Source organism: Lycorma delicatula, chromosome 13, assembly GCF_047948215.1.
Source record: "Lycorma delicatula isolate Av1 chromosome 13, ASM4794821v1, whole genome shotgun sequence".
Classification (NCBI taxonomy): Eukaryota; Metazoa; Arthropoda; class Insecta; order Hemiptera; family Fulgoridae; genus Lycorma; species Lycorma delicatula.
Window position 1 is genome coordinate 47,691,757 of NC_134467.1, and position 19,379 is coordinate 47,711,135.

At 32.3% G+C, this 19,379-nt stretch overlaps 1 protein-coding gene across 1 annotated transcript in view; it reads left to right on the forward strand.

The window, feature by feature from the left end:
• Hml (hemolectin) overlaps nt 1-19,379 on the forward strand; it is a 278,319-nt gene that overhangs the window by 20,447 nt on the left and 238,493 nt on the right. Inside the window, exons 3-4 of the mRNA XM_075381665.1 lie at nt 15,134-15,211; nt 18,412-18,485. Coding sequence (XP_075237780.1) covers nt 15,134-15,211; nt 18,412-18,485 — 152 coding nt within the window. The remainder of the gene's footprint in view (nt 1-15,133; nt 15,212-18,411; nt 18,486-19,379) is intronic.

Genomic DNA, 19,379 nt, shown 5'->3' on the forward strand with positions numbered 1-19,379 from the left:
TATACGAAAGCTTTGTTCTAGAGATACGTAATATTTTCAATAATTTGGAGTGTTGTCTAAATTGTATTATTCAGACATCTAAATTTATTTTGATTGTAAAATATTAGTCTTTAAAATATTTTATTTAACTGGAAATAAGATTATTAACTATTATTATTTTGTAGATATGTGTGTGTGTGTGTGTGTGTGTGTGTCTGTATGCGCGCGCGCTTTTGTGTTCGTGAAGTCAGTAACACAAAACTAGAATTCTCAGTGAAATAAATTACGAATAAAACAAAGTTTTTACATTACATTTTATCTTCTCGTAAAGTCTTTTGTTTCTAGACTCGTAAACAATTTAGTACGATATCAAGTTTTACGAGTTGTACTTTCTAGTTAAACGAAATTACAATATACAATATATCAGTTGTTGTTACAGATAACAGATTTTATTTATAAATAGGAAACGAAGAACTTTAATAAAAACGCTAACCTTGTCATCAATATTTAATATTTATTATTCTTTTTTATATTCTATTACAAAGTATATCACCTCTTGGAACTCGTTAAAAAACCGGAACCAGTTTCTAAGATACAAAAATCAGATTATTGTTCAGCTTTTTTTAAGAATGAATCATTTATTTTAAAAGTTAAAACGCTAAATTATCCTACTCGAGTCTATATTTATGAATGTGCAACGTTTGCTAAAAACAATAATCGCATACTCTTTAATAAAAAAGGAAACAATTTACCAGACAGCCGACCTCTGTTATCGTATTACTGAGCACAATACTTCGGCATATAACAAAAGGATCTTTTACACTTTAATAAATTACCGAACATTTAAACAAATCTTCTTCTACCAATTTATTTAAAATATAGTAAAAAAAAAACAAAGATTTCTTTTAATATATGCTTCTGATGTCTTTAAATTACCGAACATTTAAAAAATAGTAGTCAATATGTATTTTTATTTGAAAATCCTTACCTACCGATTGATGTCTTTTCCATACGTTAGGGGGTGATGAGGGAAGCTTAACTCCAGATTTTTAACATCCCCCTCCCATAGATTTTTGAAAAACACAAAAAGTTTTTGAAATGCGTTTTTTTCTGAATCTATGCGTTTTAGAGAAAAGTTTTCAAACTGTATAAATGTAGAGGAACATTCAAAATGTAGAGGACATTCTCCTCTACAATTAATGTCTTTGAAGTTATGCCGTATAATTTGAAATTGAAATACTAGGTGGCGCTGTAGTTGTAGAAAAACGTGTTTTTTCGGTTTTTTCACCGGAAAAAATTGTTTTTCGTCTGTATTGCATTTGAAAAGTTGTTAACCTCAAAAAAAAAACAGACAACTTTTATTTAAACAATTTTCTTGTACGACTTACCGTTTTGGAGCTGTAGCTTGTGAAAATGTTGTGGATCGGGCACGTGTTCGAAACCGGTCTAGTCGCTGAACAATGCCGATCTTTCCGGCTACAGTAACAATAGTACCGCTGCGTTGCCATTGTACCGCTATAACTCTGGAATTCTAAGTCGTACAAGAAAATTGTTTGAATAAAAGTGATCTGTTTTTTTGAGATTCTGTGCATTCTTTATACCAATTCTTACCTACACGACAGAAACCTGAGTAGATGGCAGAAAGATGAAGGGTCGAGTACAGGCAGGAGAAATAAAATTTACGAGAAGCACGCTAGGGAAGACAAGAAAGGATAGGAAAAAGGAACAGTATGATTAGAGAAAATTGAAAGCCTTGTCGAGTCAACTGGAAAATCAAAGCTCAGGCGATTTGGACATGTTGAAAGGATGCATGAGGAAAAGGATAATGTATACAGATGAAACAGGTAAAAGACCAATGGGTAGACCAAGAATGAAACCCACCGGCATGGTGTACTGGTGAACGCGTCTTCCCAAATCAGCTGATTTGGAAGTCGAGAGTTCCAGCGTTCAAGTCCTAGTAAAGTCAGTTAATTTTATACGGATTTGAATACTAGATCGTGGATACCGGTGTTCTTTGGTCGTTGGGTTTCAATTAACCATACATATCAGGAACGGTCGAACTGAGACTATACAAGAATACACTCATACATATCACCCTCATTCATCATCTGAAGTATTATCTGAACGGTAGTTATAGAGGCTAAACAGGAAAAAGAAAGTAGACCAAGAATGAAATTGATAAATACAGGATGAAGGAAGTGCATAAAAGAGAGGGGATGTCGTTACAGTAATGGAAGACAGTTGGTTCACGGATGGACCAATTTTGTCGAGATGGAGAAATTTTGTCGAAGGTCCAACCTGACGAAACTCGGATTAAACTATTTTAATAGTAAGTCATAATGATGATGATGAAGATTGCATGCCTGATTGGGATTTAAACTCAAAATCTCTGGATGAAAGAATGGATTTATTTAATTTATTAAGAAATTAAAAATTAAATAATTTATTAAATTAAATTTAATTTATTAAGAAATTAAAAGCAAAATAAGGCCGTACTTTATAGATTAAAGTGGATACAACTAGTCCCACTGTCTGTCTTGATAGAAGTTTTATTGTTTTAAAGAGTAAATCAGCCCTCCCCCCCCCCCCCCAAAAAAATGTAATTAACATTTAATTACCTATTATGTAATTATGTTAGTAATTAACTAGATCTGAATAGATTCCTGATGCTGTTATAACAATTTTCAATCTACGTTTATTTGTGTAGTTTAAATTATATTTTACCATTAAAATATTAAATCTGTTATTTCATAAAATATTGGAAATGAATCAGATAAAGTATATAATTTACAATTCTTTAAATGTTTTACTAAATTTGACAGTTTCAATTCTATTGCTGTCATGCATGATCTAGGTAATGCATTATTATGTACCAAGCAGAATAAAGGATATATTTATATAGGTTATTTCCATCTTTTGTGATATACATATATATAAATTGTACATTACTAATAATAATATGAGATTATTTTTATTGATTTTCAAAATAATCGTTTTATTCTTACAAAAGAACTCAATTCAAAATGAAACCCCCATTACAAAGACCTTTCATTATATGAAAATATATCTTTTTAAAATCCTACAAAATTATATTGATTTATATTTGCTTGTTATTTCTAATACCTATAATTTTTTAGTATAAAAAATGACAAAATAATTTTTCACTTTATAATATGCTAGATGACAGTAAGGGAAAACCTGATAGAATTTTGTTTTATACAATTGATTTTAAGCTAAAAATATTGAAAACTAGCAGACCCGGCAATGCTTCGCTGTTGCAATATATATATATATATATAGAGAGAGAGAGACAGGGAGTGAGCGAGAGAGAGAGAGTTTAAATGAACACAATTGAAAATTTGATAAAAAAATTAAAAAACTGAACTTCACAAATTTTACCTTTCACTTATTCTCCTTCCCCTTTTCCCTTTCCAATTTTTCCCTTTCACCCTTCTCCCTCTCCCGTTCCAGCTTTTCCCCGTTTTCCATTTTCCCTTTTGCCCGCGCTTAAATCGGTCCATTAGTTTTTTGGTATTTACCGGACACACATTCGAACATGCATTTTGTAGGATATTCAAAAGGCATATACAATATACAAACAAGTCTGTTTGTACGTATATTTGTTTGTTTGTTTCGTAAATATGTCGACACCGGCCTCACCTAGCGGGTATAGTTTTTGCAAAAATATTTCTTTTCGCGTAACTAATATTCATATTCTGAATACGAACCAAATCGGTCCATAAATATAATTTTTGTAAACATCTCGACCCCAGCCCCATCTAGCGGGTTCAATTTTTGCAGAGATAATTCTTTCTATATAAGTAACATGTATTGTGAATACGAGGCAAATCGGACCGTAAATACGATTTTTCGAAATACCTCGACGCCAGCGCCACCTAGCGGGTCCAAACTAATTTAGAAACCTTCCCTGGCACGCGTCTAACCGTTCCCCAAAGTTTCATCGCTATCGGATAAACTGTTTAGGAAGGCATAAAGGACATACAGACAGACAAACATTCATTTTTATGTATATAGAAAAATGTAATTTGTTCATTTATTTACGATTATTTAATATTTTCAAGAAATAAATAAAGAGACCGTTGGTCACGCGACATAAAACATCAATCACAGCCCATGACGTCATGTCTTGCAAAACGTCACATTATTGTTTACGGCGGTCTATGTGGTTTGTTGATTTTGTGCCTTAAAACACATTTTTGCGCGTGTTATACGATTTTCTGTAAGTACGACGACTACAAGTCTTTGGAATGGAAGCAGGATTTGCAAAAGCCAACAGCAGTAACTTTCACAAAATCGATGTAGTTATGCCGGGAACGTTTTTCACAACAAATAGTGATTTCTGCTCAGCGGAATTCTGAAATATTAAAGTACACAACTATAAACATTGCCGCATATTAATTTTTCGTAATATTAAGTAATTATTGTCTCATATTACGTTCTACTATATAAGTATTGTCGGTAAAAATCCGTTATATGCTCACAACGCTAAATACCCCGTCCATCAGTAATTAGTTCGTTATTTAGTTCTTAGATGGCGCCACTGAAACTCTATATTGAAATAAGAAAATAAATAAACAAAATTATAAATATAATCTAACCAAACTTAATCTACGATCGCTTAGCGAGCGTAGGTTAAATTTGGTTTGATTATATTTATTTAAAGCTTCATTTTGAGAAAAAAATATTTTACTCTGAGTTCAGTTTTTAAAATTTCCATTTTAAAATAAATAACACTGTAATTAATACATATTATAATATGAATTTTCAATACGCATAAAAATCTCTTATTTATTAAATGTGTTTTATTTACATTTCATCATTACGGTATTCACAAAGAAATTGTCAGTAGTAAATCAACAGCCTGTCATTAATCCCAAATATTTTTGCATTCCAGTCAGTAGGAGATTATATATAGCACAGCGAATTTAAATTAGATGTATTATTTATTTATAATACTAGTCTGTTTAGTTGGACACATTTGATCCGAAACAGAGCATGACGCATTTAGCTATGAAGCGAATGTTATCATTAAAATTTCATTGTTTAATTTTGATAGATTATAACTTTTAACGTATTCTAAAATAGATTTTTTTTTTTTTGATAAAGCAAGATAATTAATATAATAAATTTAAATCAGTATTTGAATGTGATTAATAGATTAAATCGACTATTTACATTTTGGTTCAGAAGTTAAATAATAATGGAGAAATTCAAATTATAAAATTTATTACGCTAAAATAAAACATTCATGATAAGGAAAAACTAACTGAAATAAAAATGAACTGTATGCGCTGTTGATTATGCTTTCTTGGATGAATATATTAAGGACTTCGTTTGACTACATCTTTTCTTTTCTTTTTCCTGTTTAGCCTCCGGTAACTACCGTTTAGATAATTCTTCAGAGGATGATATGTATGAGTGTAAATGAAGTGTAGTCTTGTACATTCTCAGTTCGACAGTTCCTGAGATGTGTGGTTAATTGAAACCCAACCGCCAAAGAACACCGGTATCCACGATCCAGTATTCAAATCCGTGTAAAAATAACTGCCTTTACTAGGACTTGAACGCTGGAACTCTCGACTTCCAAATCAGCTGATTTGGGAAGACGCGTTCACCACTAGACCAACCCGGTGGGTTCGTTTGACTACATCTGGCGCGTGGTTGTTTGCTTGTATCTGAATAGTGGTAATTTTGTTGTAGCAAATGTATTTAATTTAATATTAATTTAAATAAAAATTTTAATTTAAAATAATTAATATTCAATTTAATTAATTTAATCCTGGAACAGGCTGAATATCTGCTGAATTACTGCTCTGTGCAGGTGAGGAAGCGATTGATAGATTATACAAACTGGTGTGTAATTTTTATGAAAAAGGGAAAGTTTCGTCTGACTTCAAAAACAATGTTATTACTCATTATACCAAAGAAATCAGGAGCAGATAAATGTGAATATTACAGACAATTAGCTTAACTAGCCACGCATCAAAAATCTTAACTAGAATTCTGTACAGAAGAATTGATAGGAGAGTGGAAGAAGAGTTAGGAGAAGAACAATTTGGTTTCAGGAAAAGTATAGGGACAAGGGAAGCAATTTTAGGCCTTAGATTAATAGTAGAAGGAAGATTAAAGAAAAACAAACCGAAATACTTGGCGTTTATAGACCTAGAAAAGGCATTCGATAACGTAGACTGGAAGAAAATGTTCAGCATTTAAAAAAAATTAGGGTTCAAGTACAAAGGTAGAAAAACTATTGCTAACATTTACAGGAACCAAACAGCAACAGTAATAATAGAAGAACATAAGAAAGAAGCTAAAATAAAAAAGGAAGTCCGACAAGGATGTTTCCTATCCCCGTTACTTTTTAATCTTTACATAGAACTAGCAGTTAATGATGTTAAAGAACAATTTAGATCCGGAGTAACAGTACAAGGTGAAAAAATAAAGATGCTACGATTTACTGATGATACAGTAATTCTAGCCGAGAGTAAAAAGGATTTAGAAGAAACAATGAATGGCATGGGTGAAGTCCTACGCAAGAACTACCGCATGAAAATAAACAAGAACAAAACGAAAGTAATGAAATGTAGTAGAAATAATGAAGATGAACCACTGAATGTGAAAATAGGAGAAGAAAAGATTATGGAGGTAGAAGAATTTTATTTTTTAATATCACAGGTGAAACGAGCCTTCAATCAGAAATATAATTTGTTTACATCAAAAATTAATTTAAACATCAGGAAAAAATTGTTGAAAGTATATGTTTGGAGCGTAGCTTTATATGGAAGTGAAACTTGGACGATCAGAGTACCTGAGAAGAAAAGATTAGAAGCTTTTGAAATGCGGTGCCATAGGAGAATGTTAAAAATCAGACGGGTGGATAAAGTGACAAATGAAGAGGTATTGCGGCAAATAGATGAAGAAAGACGCATTTAGAAAAATGTAGTTAGAAGAAGAGACAGACTTATAGGCCACATATTTAGGCATCCTGGAATAGTCGCTTTATCACCGTACAACAGGCGTTCATTGTGTGTTAACTGGCAAGTTAACACACAATGAATGTATGTTATGTGGTGTGGCGTCGTAAATTTAAATTACAGAGAAACAATCGTCAAATTTTGGGCAATATTAAGGAAGTTTTAGATCGGGTGTTGCTATTTTTACGAAATGTTAATATTTTATACAAAATTTAAAATTGTAATATATTTTTTTGTTCTCGAGTTGAAGAATTATTTTAATGTTTGTTTTTGTTTTCATTTTATTTTTTTATATTTTTCGGTATCCGAGAAGGGATCTTTTACACCCCCTTCGTACTTATTGATGTTTTATTTAAATTTTTATTTGCATATTTATTTATGTTTGTTAAGTTTCCCACTGTGACATTAGTTATACATTTTTTAGTGATATTAGTTTTAAGTTTTATTTCATTCTAACATTTTAATTTTTATGTTAATTATATTTTTTTAGTATTTCTGTTATCCTAGAAGGGGTCCTTTACCCCTTTACCCCTTTACACCGTTCTCAGCCTTTGTTAAATTCTGTTTATTATTAGTTAAATTTTAGTTTTTAGTTGTGATATTAGTTATAAGTTTTAATTTCTTTTATTTTTTATAAAAAAAAAGAAGGTATACCGGGCGATGATGAGGCGAAGCGTTTTTCGCCCTCAAAAAAAAAATCTACTACATCCTAGCTTTTGAGTAAATCCTCATTGTAAACGTTATTTCCAACATTTCTTAAAGTAATCATTGATAGATAGCATCTAAAAAGTCTAATTTCCTTTCTATGTTGTTTTTTATATAGTACAAGATTCAATGCCTTATTGTTATGAATAACAGGTTGTTGATTCAACATCTTAAGTTGAATAAATAAAAGAAAATAAAAATATCATGTTCATATATAGTAATGAAAATCCGGAATTATTATTCTTATATCTAAAAATAAGCTTATAAAAAAAATCTTTCTCAGACTATAATACAGTCTTTCTCAACGTAACAATTTTATTATAATCAGAAAATGCATTATAGTCGCTAAAAGATTTTTTCCAACACATTTTCAGTTATTTAAAAAGTGATAGGAAGCTTTGGTTCATGCACTCCAAAATCTAACATATTTAATTAACCCAAACAATATAAAGATAAAAGATTGAAATTAACTCTCAATAAATGCTACAGTGGGTAATATTACCTACCCGAAGCCAACTAAATACAGAGTGATTTTTTAGTCCTGTTACTCAATTTTAAATGTAATTTAAAAAAGGGAAAATTAGGTGGAATAAAAAACTGTATTTGTTACTTACAAAAGAGATTTAATAAAAAGCTATTGCTTACATAATTGTTAAAGAATATGCTCAAAATGCCTCACCCCTTTCGGTTGTACACGCACGGACTCTTTTCAGTATATTAACAGAAACCTTTTTAAGAGTATCGTTGGAAATATTCGTGATTAAGTCAGCAATATCGACTTTAAGTTCATGGATAGTGTGAGGATTGTTTTTGAAGGCCTCGGACTTAATATAGCCCCACAAAAAGCAGTCAGGGGATGCGAGGTCTGGGGACCTTGGAGGCCATAAGCCCTTGCTTATTATTCGCTCGTCAAAGAACTCTTGCACAAAATCCACGATTTCTCGAGACGTGTGACACGTAGCGCCGTCTTTCTGAAACCGGCAATACCGTTCTTGAGGTTCCAGGAGGAACACAAATCGGCGCACAAAATTCCTGTATACTTCACCTTTCTGTATGCTCGAAAAATACGGGTCCGACTATACGATGACGAGGTATCGCACACCGCACACCAATTTTTTCAAGATGCAAAGATTTGTCTTGTAAAGCGTTAGGATTTTCAACAGCCCAAATTCGACGGTTTTGACTGTTCACATAACCGTCGAGATGGATCCAAGCTTCATCGCTAAAGAACACTGCGTTTAAAAATTCGATTCCGTTATCGTTTACGAGAGACCTAAACCGACGGCAACATTGCAATCGTTTGTTTGGATGCTGAATCTCTTGGACTACACGATACGGATACGATTTCAATTTTTTAGCGGCTTTCTGAACACTCGAATACGACAAACCGACTTGCGCGGAAAGTTTTCGTAAACTTTTCCGTGGAGAATTGAGGAATCTTGTTTTCACATTGTCTAAAACTTCATCTGTCAAGCGAGTCGGTCGACCGCTACGCTTTCTGTCGCAAACACTACCTGTCTTTCGAAATCGGTTTGCTAGCCTAGAAATTGCCATTTTTCCTGGCGTAGGAACACCGACAAATTTTATTTGAAATGATTATTTTACACTCGCGTACGATTTCGTAGCAAAATATCGTTCAAGAACGAAAACCCGTTGTTCTACTGTGAAAGAAATTATGTTCGTAACACGACCGGAAACGGCACAAAAGTTTACAATGCTCAAGGAGAACCAACTCACGTTGCTGTATCTATACCGGTTGAGTAGCGCTACCGACTTCGTTTCACAAAACAAAATTTCCCTTTCTTAGAAAAATATTACCAGACATTATACAATTGGGTAACAGGACTAAAAAATCACCCTGTAGTATGTTCGATGTTTCATAATTAATTTTCTAATACTGTTTTTAAATAACAGTACAGTATCTTTAGTTGCAAGATATATTCTTTTTATTATGTGTTAATCTATTTTGTTTTTAAAACCGTCAAATCTTTCTGCTGAACTTTGTATTTAATTATTTTTTTTTAAAACTCTTATATATTCTAAACATTAAAATAATTCAAACAGTTGTTTTTTTATGTTATTTTTATTATAAAAAATAAAAAGATTACATTATGCTTTCATATTGTTTAATTTTTATTAAACAGGCAAAGTGGGTAAGATTCTTTTCTATTATGTGTAACAAATTTTTATAAAATTTACAATTTCAAAACGGTGGCTGTAATCTATCTTAAACAGGATATTTTACAAGTATACAATAGAATAAATTTCAGTTACCAAACAACCGCTATAATAGACTTTACATGTGGTTCCCATGCTGCTCTTCTCATGACCTACTTCTGCTGACAACACATAATTTCCACTCTGTTTCTCTACATCTTAATGTTAGATACTTAACTCTTTCGTATTAGATCCCATTCTTTAAGCCTTTTTGTTATATTAATTTAATTTACTAAGCGTTTGGCTTCGTCGATATTAATACGATTTTATAAATTAAATTTCCACTTACCAACAATTTAAAAAGTGTAAATCGTAGCATCTTCGGAGCTGTTTCTCCATCTTCAGGGATTTGCTAAAAGATGTTAATTTAAATTCAAATCGATAATAATTTTTATATTAAACTGTTACGTTCATAATAATTGGTTGTCTAAAATAAAATTAATTCGTACGTTAATAAGACAATAACGTCATGACTATTATGAAATAAATGTAATATTAAATTAAATGTTACTAACCTATTAATAAAAATAATTTGTTTGTGAAGGATATCATTATCGAATCGGACCTGTTCATTCATCGATTTATTATTTAAATATATATGAAATTTTTCTTAGATACTGGTTTTATAATAATTATTATTATATTCTAATATTTTAATATATTCATCGGCGTAAAAATTATGACCAGTTTCTAAAATGTGTTTAGCGAAATTAGATTTTTCTGTGTTATTTTTAATAATACAATTAATATGTTCTTTTTAAAAAAAAGGAATAAAGACGCTTCTGTATTTCATAATTTATTTATAGTTAACGATTTATTTGTGTATTTATTTTAATTTTTAATTTATTAATAAATTTTTCCTCTTGAGCTTTATTTGTTTAATTTATTACAAAATGTTTACGGTGTCCTATTTGCAAAAAGATTAGTTAAGTCGCAGAAACCACCGGGTTGATCTAGTGATGAACCAATTATCGCAAATCAAATTTGACTTTGAAGTCGAGAGTTCTAAGGTTCAAATCCTAGTAAAGGCAGTTCCTTTTATACGGATTTGAATACTAGATCGTGGATACCGGTGTTCTTTGGCGGTCGGGTTTCAATTAACCGCACATCTCAGGAACGATCGACCTGAGACTTTACAAGACTACACTTCATTTACATTCATACATATCATCCTCTGAAGTAGCTCTTTGGAGGGTGGAGGACTAGAGACCGGGGCATCCTGGAATTTAGAGGTCAAGAGAAAAATTGGCCACTCACAAGTCACTCTGGCGAGAGCCGCATTGTCGGACCGTGTGGGAGTTCCTAGATGCGGTTGCTTTGTTCGATCGGCATCCGTAGTTTGCTTAAGGGAAAGACTTGACGCATCGCCGTGGGAAGGTAATCCTGAGTACGGCTGACTACCAGCCAATTATTATGGTTCCAAGCGGTATAAAATGGTGTACAGGTACTTGCTGGCATTCAGCGACCTACGCGTGGCAGCGAATACTGACTACATGAAATAAATTTTATTATGGATATCATATATATTTTTAGTAGTTGACGTGGTGCGCTTACTCATTTTAGTAAATATATGACAAGTGAGCGGTAGGGACACGTAAGCCGATGGTAGGCACCACGCTGTTACGTAAGCTTTAGGAGTATTTAGGATACCGGTCGCTACACTGTTCGAGGCTCAGTTGCCGTTAATGGTACAGCCATTCAATCTTATGTTTTAGTGAGACCGAATGGAGGGGGGGGTGGCGGGAGAAGTACCGATCAAATCAAATTCTCTGAAGTAATAACTTACGGCGGTTCCGAAAGTTATAAACAGAAAAAAGTCAGAGAAACAGCTTGACGTAAATTATATAAGCATACTGTCCATTTTTTATATTATTTTTTTTTACTTATCTTCACCGGTATAAAGGTAGATTCAACTTTTATAATTCACACCTTTATAGCTGTAATTGTTATGTTTTACACAATTATATATTTTCTATTCATCTGAATTATTAATTTGTTTTCCCTTATAATATCCAATAACCATGGTAGTGTTTGTTTTTGACAGTAACAAAAAGAAAAAAGAATCTGTTGTTTACCTTGTGTAACATACTGTTCTTGAAATAATTGTGTATTAAACAGTTCGGATTGTTTCAATGAATGAATGAAATTAATTAGATTTGAATGCATATCATTAATTCATAAACTTATGGAAACACAGCCAAAACGTGATTGACAATCTGGTTATCTCCAGTCCATTTAGATCAATTACCTTTTCTAATTGTCGGTCTGGTAACTTTCTATATTTAATATTTTCATGTTTTTACCTTAATATTACTGCTTCTTCTATATATTTTTTTCTTATGATCTCGCCACTTAAGCTTGAATCTTGTGCATGGGTTGATGTTAGTGGGATTTTTTTAGCGTATGGAAAATGCTGTGCCTAACTAGGATTCAAACCCGGGAACTCTGGATGAAAGGCCAAGATGCTATTACTCCACCGCAGAGATAGGCAAATTATTATTTATGTTTTAATAATTAATATTTATTTTAATTATATATATATATACTACTTTATTTTATAATTTTATGTTACAACAATGTGATCAATATATATTGTAATTTGTACCAAGATTAATTTATTTATAGTGAGTTATTTCTGTTTTCAAATACTGGAGGTGCCATTGTATAAGTACAGGGTTATCATAAAAGAATGGTGCGTGCGGTTTTGAACACGGTTTAAATTAAAACAGAATTACTTACAGTTTATGTTTTTTTATTTTTCGAATTTGTCGTCTCAAACATTTTTTTACATAATTAATAAATTTCAATATATGCGCCCTTAGTCGCTCGACAAATGTCCAAACGATACTCCAATTCTCTCCAAACATTAGTTAATATTTCTTCGTTAACGGTTGACATCGCTTCATTAATCCTGTTTTTTAAGCGGTTTAGGTCTCGAATTTTTTGCGTATAAACAACGCTTTTGATGTCCACAAGAAAAAATCGCAAGGTGTCAGGTCTGGACTCCTTTGAGGCCAAAGTACGGATCCTTGCCGGCCTATCCATCGATCTCCAAATTTTTCGTTCAAAGCGTCCGTGACCGACGCATTGAAGTGCGGGGGAGCACCGTCTTGTTGGAAATGAAGTCGATGATTGTTTTCGAGTTCATCCGGCTGAGGAAAGCGATAATCGGTTAACACGTCAAGATACACGACTCCATTAATTGTTTTTTCAGCAAAGAAGAAAGGCCCTATTATACGATTTTTCATCACGTCACACCAAACATTAACTTTAGGCGAATCGCGTTGTTTCTCGATAATTGCGTGTGGGTTTTCAGAGCCCTGTATTCGTGAATCGTGTCTGTTAACGCATCCATTCACGTGGAATGTAGCTTCGCCTGTAAAAATTATATCGTCTAAAAACGATTCGTTTTCACTTATTCTGTCCGACATTTCAACAGCGAAATTGTAACGTTTTACACCGTCATCGGCGGGTTTCAATTCCTGCAGTATCTGGATTTTATAAGCGTGTAATTTCAGTTTTTTACGTAAAACTTTGTGAGCTGTTGATTTTGGAATACCTAATTCGACGCTTCGACGGGGGATGGACTTCCCAGGACTTCTAATCGCCGATCGTCTAATTAGTTCAACCGTTTCGTCTGGTACACTTGGTCTGCCGGTCGATTTCTGTTTCTTAACCGACCCGGTTTCTTCGAATCGTTTGAACTGACGCGTTATGTTATTTTTGTGCGGCGGATCTCTTCCGAATTCACGTCGAAATGCACGTTGAACTAAAATTACGGATTTTAATTCGGCCATCGATAAAACACACTTTGCTTTGTCTTTATCCGAGAACATAGTAACTCGCTAAACTCACCGCAACAACAATACAAGATCTGACGTTGCGGTTACAACTGCTGATAAACAAACTTTTGGGTTGGAGGCTTTCAGGGATACTAATATAACATCTAGAAATCTCCCTACAATCTTCCTATGAATTACTGAAACCGCACCATTCTTTTATCTTACAAATTATGCATGTTGATAAAAAAAATCTGCTGATTTTTACCATTCTTTCTTAAAAATTTTCTGCGTGCTAGATTCAGTTGTATGTGAGTTGAGTGCATGTTTTGCTAGGCATGTGTGAGTGTGTATGCGCGGCGAGTGCATGTATGTTTGATGGGCATCTCTTTCGAGAGTACCTTTTGTGCTCAGTGTTTCTCTCCGCTTGAGTTCTTGCTATGTCTGTGTCTGTGCGTTGGTAGTATCTATACCTGCGTGTGTGTTTGAGGAGGTCTCATGTGCCTGTAGGAGTGTTTGTGCTCGGTTGGAACTGTGTTTGATATACTTTTGTGATGATACGGTTTTGATGTTTCCTCTTGGTGACTAGTCGTACGTGTGGGGGTGTTAACCTCCCCCTGAAGTAATTCTACCAGCTGTTCCAGTGAGGAGTGTTGCCAGGGGTGGAGGTTTAGTCGGTAGTGTGCAGATATACATATGCTTAGGCACCCATAAATGGGGTTCCTCCACCTCAAAAAAAAAAAAATTCAATCGGATTAATATCAAAGTTGAACGTTTTGTTCCTTTAAAAAAATGTTCACTTCTTTTTTTTTACCAATATGACACGATGATAAATTATTTGTGAACATTGTTTTGTTATGTAATCAACTTTTTAAAGTTATTTTACAATCCTTGTTTAAATCGCTTTATAAATCGCTTTTCAATGTACCATTCTGTAACGTTAATGAGATAGTTGATTTTCAAGCATAAAACAATCCAAAACTTTTTTTTTGTGTTTAGGCGTAAAACTTAGTTAAAAATTAGGTATTAGTAAAAGTAAAGTAAAGTAAATTTTATTTGCTATGAAAACTTACTTGTTTCCATATAGTCACCAGGTACAGATACATATTTTCCCAGTGATGAACCACAAGAATATTACAAGTCTTTCCTTGATCCACAACCTTAACTACGTCCTTCGGTTCATCATTCATGAAATGAACACCCTTATAATTTTTTTATGAAAGAAGTGAAAATCATACTGTGCCTAATCTGTGGAGTTTGTTGGAGGGTTGTGGATTAGGTTCAGATTTAAAATTTACTAGACCCTCCAGCAGTTACATGTGATGTTTGTGTGTGTGTGGCTTTGATGAAACAATGTAGCTACAACATAGAAAGAAAAAAGTCCATGATTAATTTCTGTACTACTGTTTATTATTAATTAGTTTATTATTTATTAATTTTTTTTTTTTAATGTTGCAGTCACAATCTAGAAAATATTTTTAAAGAGAGTGATGAAACAGTTGATGTTCAATCTGACAACTGGAGACCTATTAAGGGGTGTGTATTATTATCATTATTATTATTATTAATTTAAAAAAATTTAAGTCTTTTACATTGTGAAACAATATTTCATGTAAAGTTTGCAATAACAAAGTTAATAGATTTCCCAAGTATGAATCAATTATTTTAGCTACCTCAAAATGTTTTATTAACTTTTATGAACTGATATGGTTGATTATGTATTTAAAACGATAGGAATATCTATCTGACTGAATACAATACAATTTTTTTATATCTTTGTGTGTAACAAAAAAAAAAAAAAATTATTGCAGCTATGCAATACTGTATATATTTAAAAAATAAAGAACTGGAGTCGAGGAAACTAACAGATACATATTTGGCAATTATGTGAAAATAGTTTACATTCAACTTTGTTGAAAAGTATTATAACCCTGTAAAATTGTTAAAAATTATAAGCGATTTAATATGCAGAAATCTCTGAAGAATACTTTGTAGATAATTATGCGGCCAAGCTATTTCCAATGGTTTTAGAGAAGACTTCTCATTAACAACTGAATTTCACTAAATAAGGACCTGCTTAATTAACTTTCGCAAGAACAAAGGAACATTTGTGATTTTTAAGATTCTCTTAATTTGGATAGAGATTTTTTTAACTGTATAAATTTTATTTTAGAATCAAATTTACTAAAACTGGTTATCTTAATAAATGGCTTAGCAAATTTGCCTTTTTTAGAAAATTCACTTCGTAAGATTTAATTTTATATTTTATACTCATTTTATTTTTCATATATCTTCCTGTAATGTCACATTTCAAAACCTTGTATTCTTTTCCTTTCTGCTGTCATATGTTATGACTTATATGTTATATGTCTTTTTGCTGTTATAAAATTATGCACTGCACGTAATATTTTTAAGAAAATACTCTTATTCTTGAATTTCATTGGTTCTAGTAGATTTTTTTCTAGATAAAACATCTTCTCGTTTTCATTTCTTTAACCTATTTTTTATTTATTTCAAAATAACCAAATCATAGCTGAATATTAACATTTTTATTTTGTTATTCGTTAAATGTGACTTTATTTAGACTTCAGCTAGCCACATATTTTTCACAACTTCTAAATTGTCCAGAACTCAAAGAAAAATTTCTGAAAACACAGTCAGAAATTGCACCAGAAAACTCGTTACCACCTTCACAAGAAGAAATTTATTCACACATCAGGAAGCATCAGGAGAGGATGGAATTGTAGTTGAATTTCTGAAAAAATGTAGGCCCAAATTCATTCAAACAAATTACAGAAATAATCCTAAACATATGGCAAACTGAAAAAATTCCGAATGATTGCAAGATTGCTCAAATCCACCCACTGCATAAAAAAGGCAACAAATCAGATGTAAATAGCTATAGAGGGATTTTTTGTTGTACTGGTTACATACACAATTCTATCAGCGTATCTCTTGGATAGAACACAAAAGCAATTACAACCTAAATTATCAGACTATCAAGCAGGTTTCAGACCATTAAGGTCATGCCCAGAACAAATTCTTAAACTGAAAATTATTCTCAAAATACGAGCCCTAAGACAGAAACCCTTAGTATGCACATTTGTAGACTTCAAAAAAGCCTATGATTCGATAGATAGGTCCTCACTATTCGAAATTTTGGAAGAAATGGGACTAGATCCTAAAACCCGAGAAATCATAAAACAAACACTAACCGACACAAACTCTAAAGTTAAATTTATGGAAGAAATCTAAGAACCTTTCGACATTCGTACAGGTGTGAGACAGGGTGATGGACTTTCTCCGATGTTGTTTAATGTTGTCCTTGACAAGGTTATAGAAGAATCGGAAAAGGAACTTAAGGAATGTGATTTTTGGAAACCAATCCGACTGGGCTTTCCCAAAAACAACCTCTACATACCCATACCTCGCATTTGCGGATGATCTGGCAATATTAACTGATGATGAGGAGATTGCTGTCAAACAGCTCGAGATACTTAAAGAAAATGCGGAAAAAGTGGGACTGCAGATCTCATTCGAGAAAACTAAATTCTTATGTGCAAAGACAGATATCAGAAGTCTGAAAACAAAGTACGGTAAAATCGATAGGGTCCCGTACTTTAAATATCTCTGGGAATTCATCGAACCAACAGGCTTTGAAAAATCTCACGACAAAATCGTCTCCAAAAAGTAAAAAAAGGACTAGGGTTAGTTCACAACATCTACAACAAAAAATGTATGTCAAAACAGATCAAACTCCGGCATTACAACACAGTTATAAAACCAGCAGCCCTTTACGCCAGTGAAACTTTGACACTTAACAGAAAACATGAACTTGAAGAAATTAAAAAAGTAGAAAGGATGATCATTCGGAAAAAAGGATCATTAGGAGCAAAATATACCCAAGATGGTTGCAGACTACAATCGGCCAAAACAACAGAAAAATATTCAAACATCAAAATTGACATTAAGAAAAGACGAATGAAATTCTTTGGTCATCTCAGTACCTACCAAAAAATCGATCGACAAAAAGGGTAATAGAATATGTAACCTCGCTCAAGAACTCAACACCTTGGATGGACAAACTTCGAAAGGACCTAAAAAACGCCAACATAAGTCCAATAGACATTTTAAAAAGAGACACCTTCAGATACAAAGTAAACAAATGGGAAGTTACATCAGAGCATCCAAAACAAAAACAGTGTAGACCAAAGTGATCAGAAGAGCATAAACAAGCTTTTTTGGAAAGAATGAAAACTTATTGGAGCGACAAGAAGAACCGAAAGGAAAGTTGAGTTATTTGCTTAACGTCTTCCATTTAGTGGAAGAATTCGTAAATAATAATAATAATAATTTTTTTTAAATATTGTTTTCACAGTGATTATGCATTCACTGGTAAATAAATCTTATGTCTAAATCGTATGTATCTAATAAAACGTGAATGTATTACACAAATTCTATTTATATTTTTGAATTCAGCACCCCAAAATTAGTTAAAATCACCATGTACAATTCCAGATACACAAAAAACATTTTTTGCTTATTAGTGTAATTAGTATGTAGGTGTGATACTGTATTTGAACATATCTCCTCATTTTTTATTAATATCACTTACTACAGACATATTCTCCTGGTCCTGAAATGGTCTGATTATCCAGAATGCACTTTATATCACATATATTTTTTTTTAAGTTTATCCTTCAATTAATGTAATGTTTGTTGGTTGTTTTTTGCAGTGGTAGATTTCACCTTGGTAGGCACCATTCTAGAACTGATGTCAAGGGTAAAAAAGGATTTCCATTTTCTTCTGGTAAGTTTAATTGCTTTTTTATCTTATTTTATTTTGACTAGCCAGAGGACAACTTTCATTTAATTTTTTTTCTTAATTTTTTCCATATTATTTTATTTATTCATTCAAAGTATTTTTTTTTTCTTCTTTTCTTGTGTCCATTTTGCTCCTCTTCCTTTTTTGGTAGGGATTTATTCGGAATCCTTTCATATTTTGATTATTTTTCTAATTTTTTTATTTTTTTTATTATCTTCTGGAATTATTTTAATCTTCTTTAATTTTTTTAGGTTTCTGTAAATCATTTTAGTTCTATTTTTTTTTATTTGCAGAGAGGTAGAATATTTTCTTTATTAATTTTTTTTGTCTTCAGTCATCTGACTGCTTTGATGCAGCTCTCCAACATTTCCTATTTAGTGCTAGTCGTTTCATTTCAGTATACCCCTTACATCCTACATCCCTAACAATTTGTTTTACATATTCCAAACATGTCTGACTGCACAATTTTCTCCTTTTACCTGTCCCTCCAATATTAAAGCGACTATTCCAGGATACCTTAATATGTGGCATATAAGTCTGTCTCTTCTTTTAACTATATTTTTTTCCAAATGCTTCTTTCTTCATCTATTTGCCGCAACAACTCTTCATTTGTCACTTTATCCATCTGTCTGATTTTTAATATTCTCCTTTGGCACCGCATTTCAAAGGCATTTTTTTTTGGTTTGTATGCTATACAATCTTAACTATGTGCGATGTAAGTACTATCTGCCTCAAAACACTCCCTCTACAACTTTTGCCAATTTTTTTTTTAATGTGAAAATTTAATGAATATTTTATCCAAGATTGGCTTAAAGCATATGATGAGTTCACGTTCAACCAGTTTTCATCCGCTTACAGTTTTCTTTAATTTAAGTAATC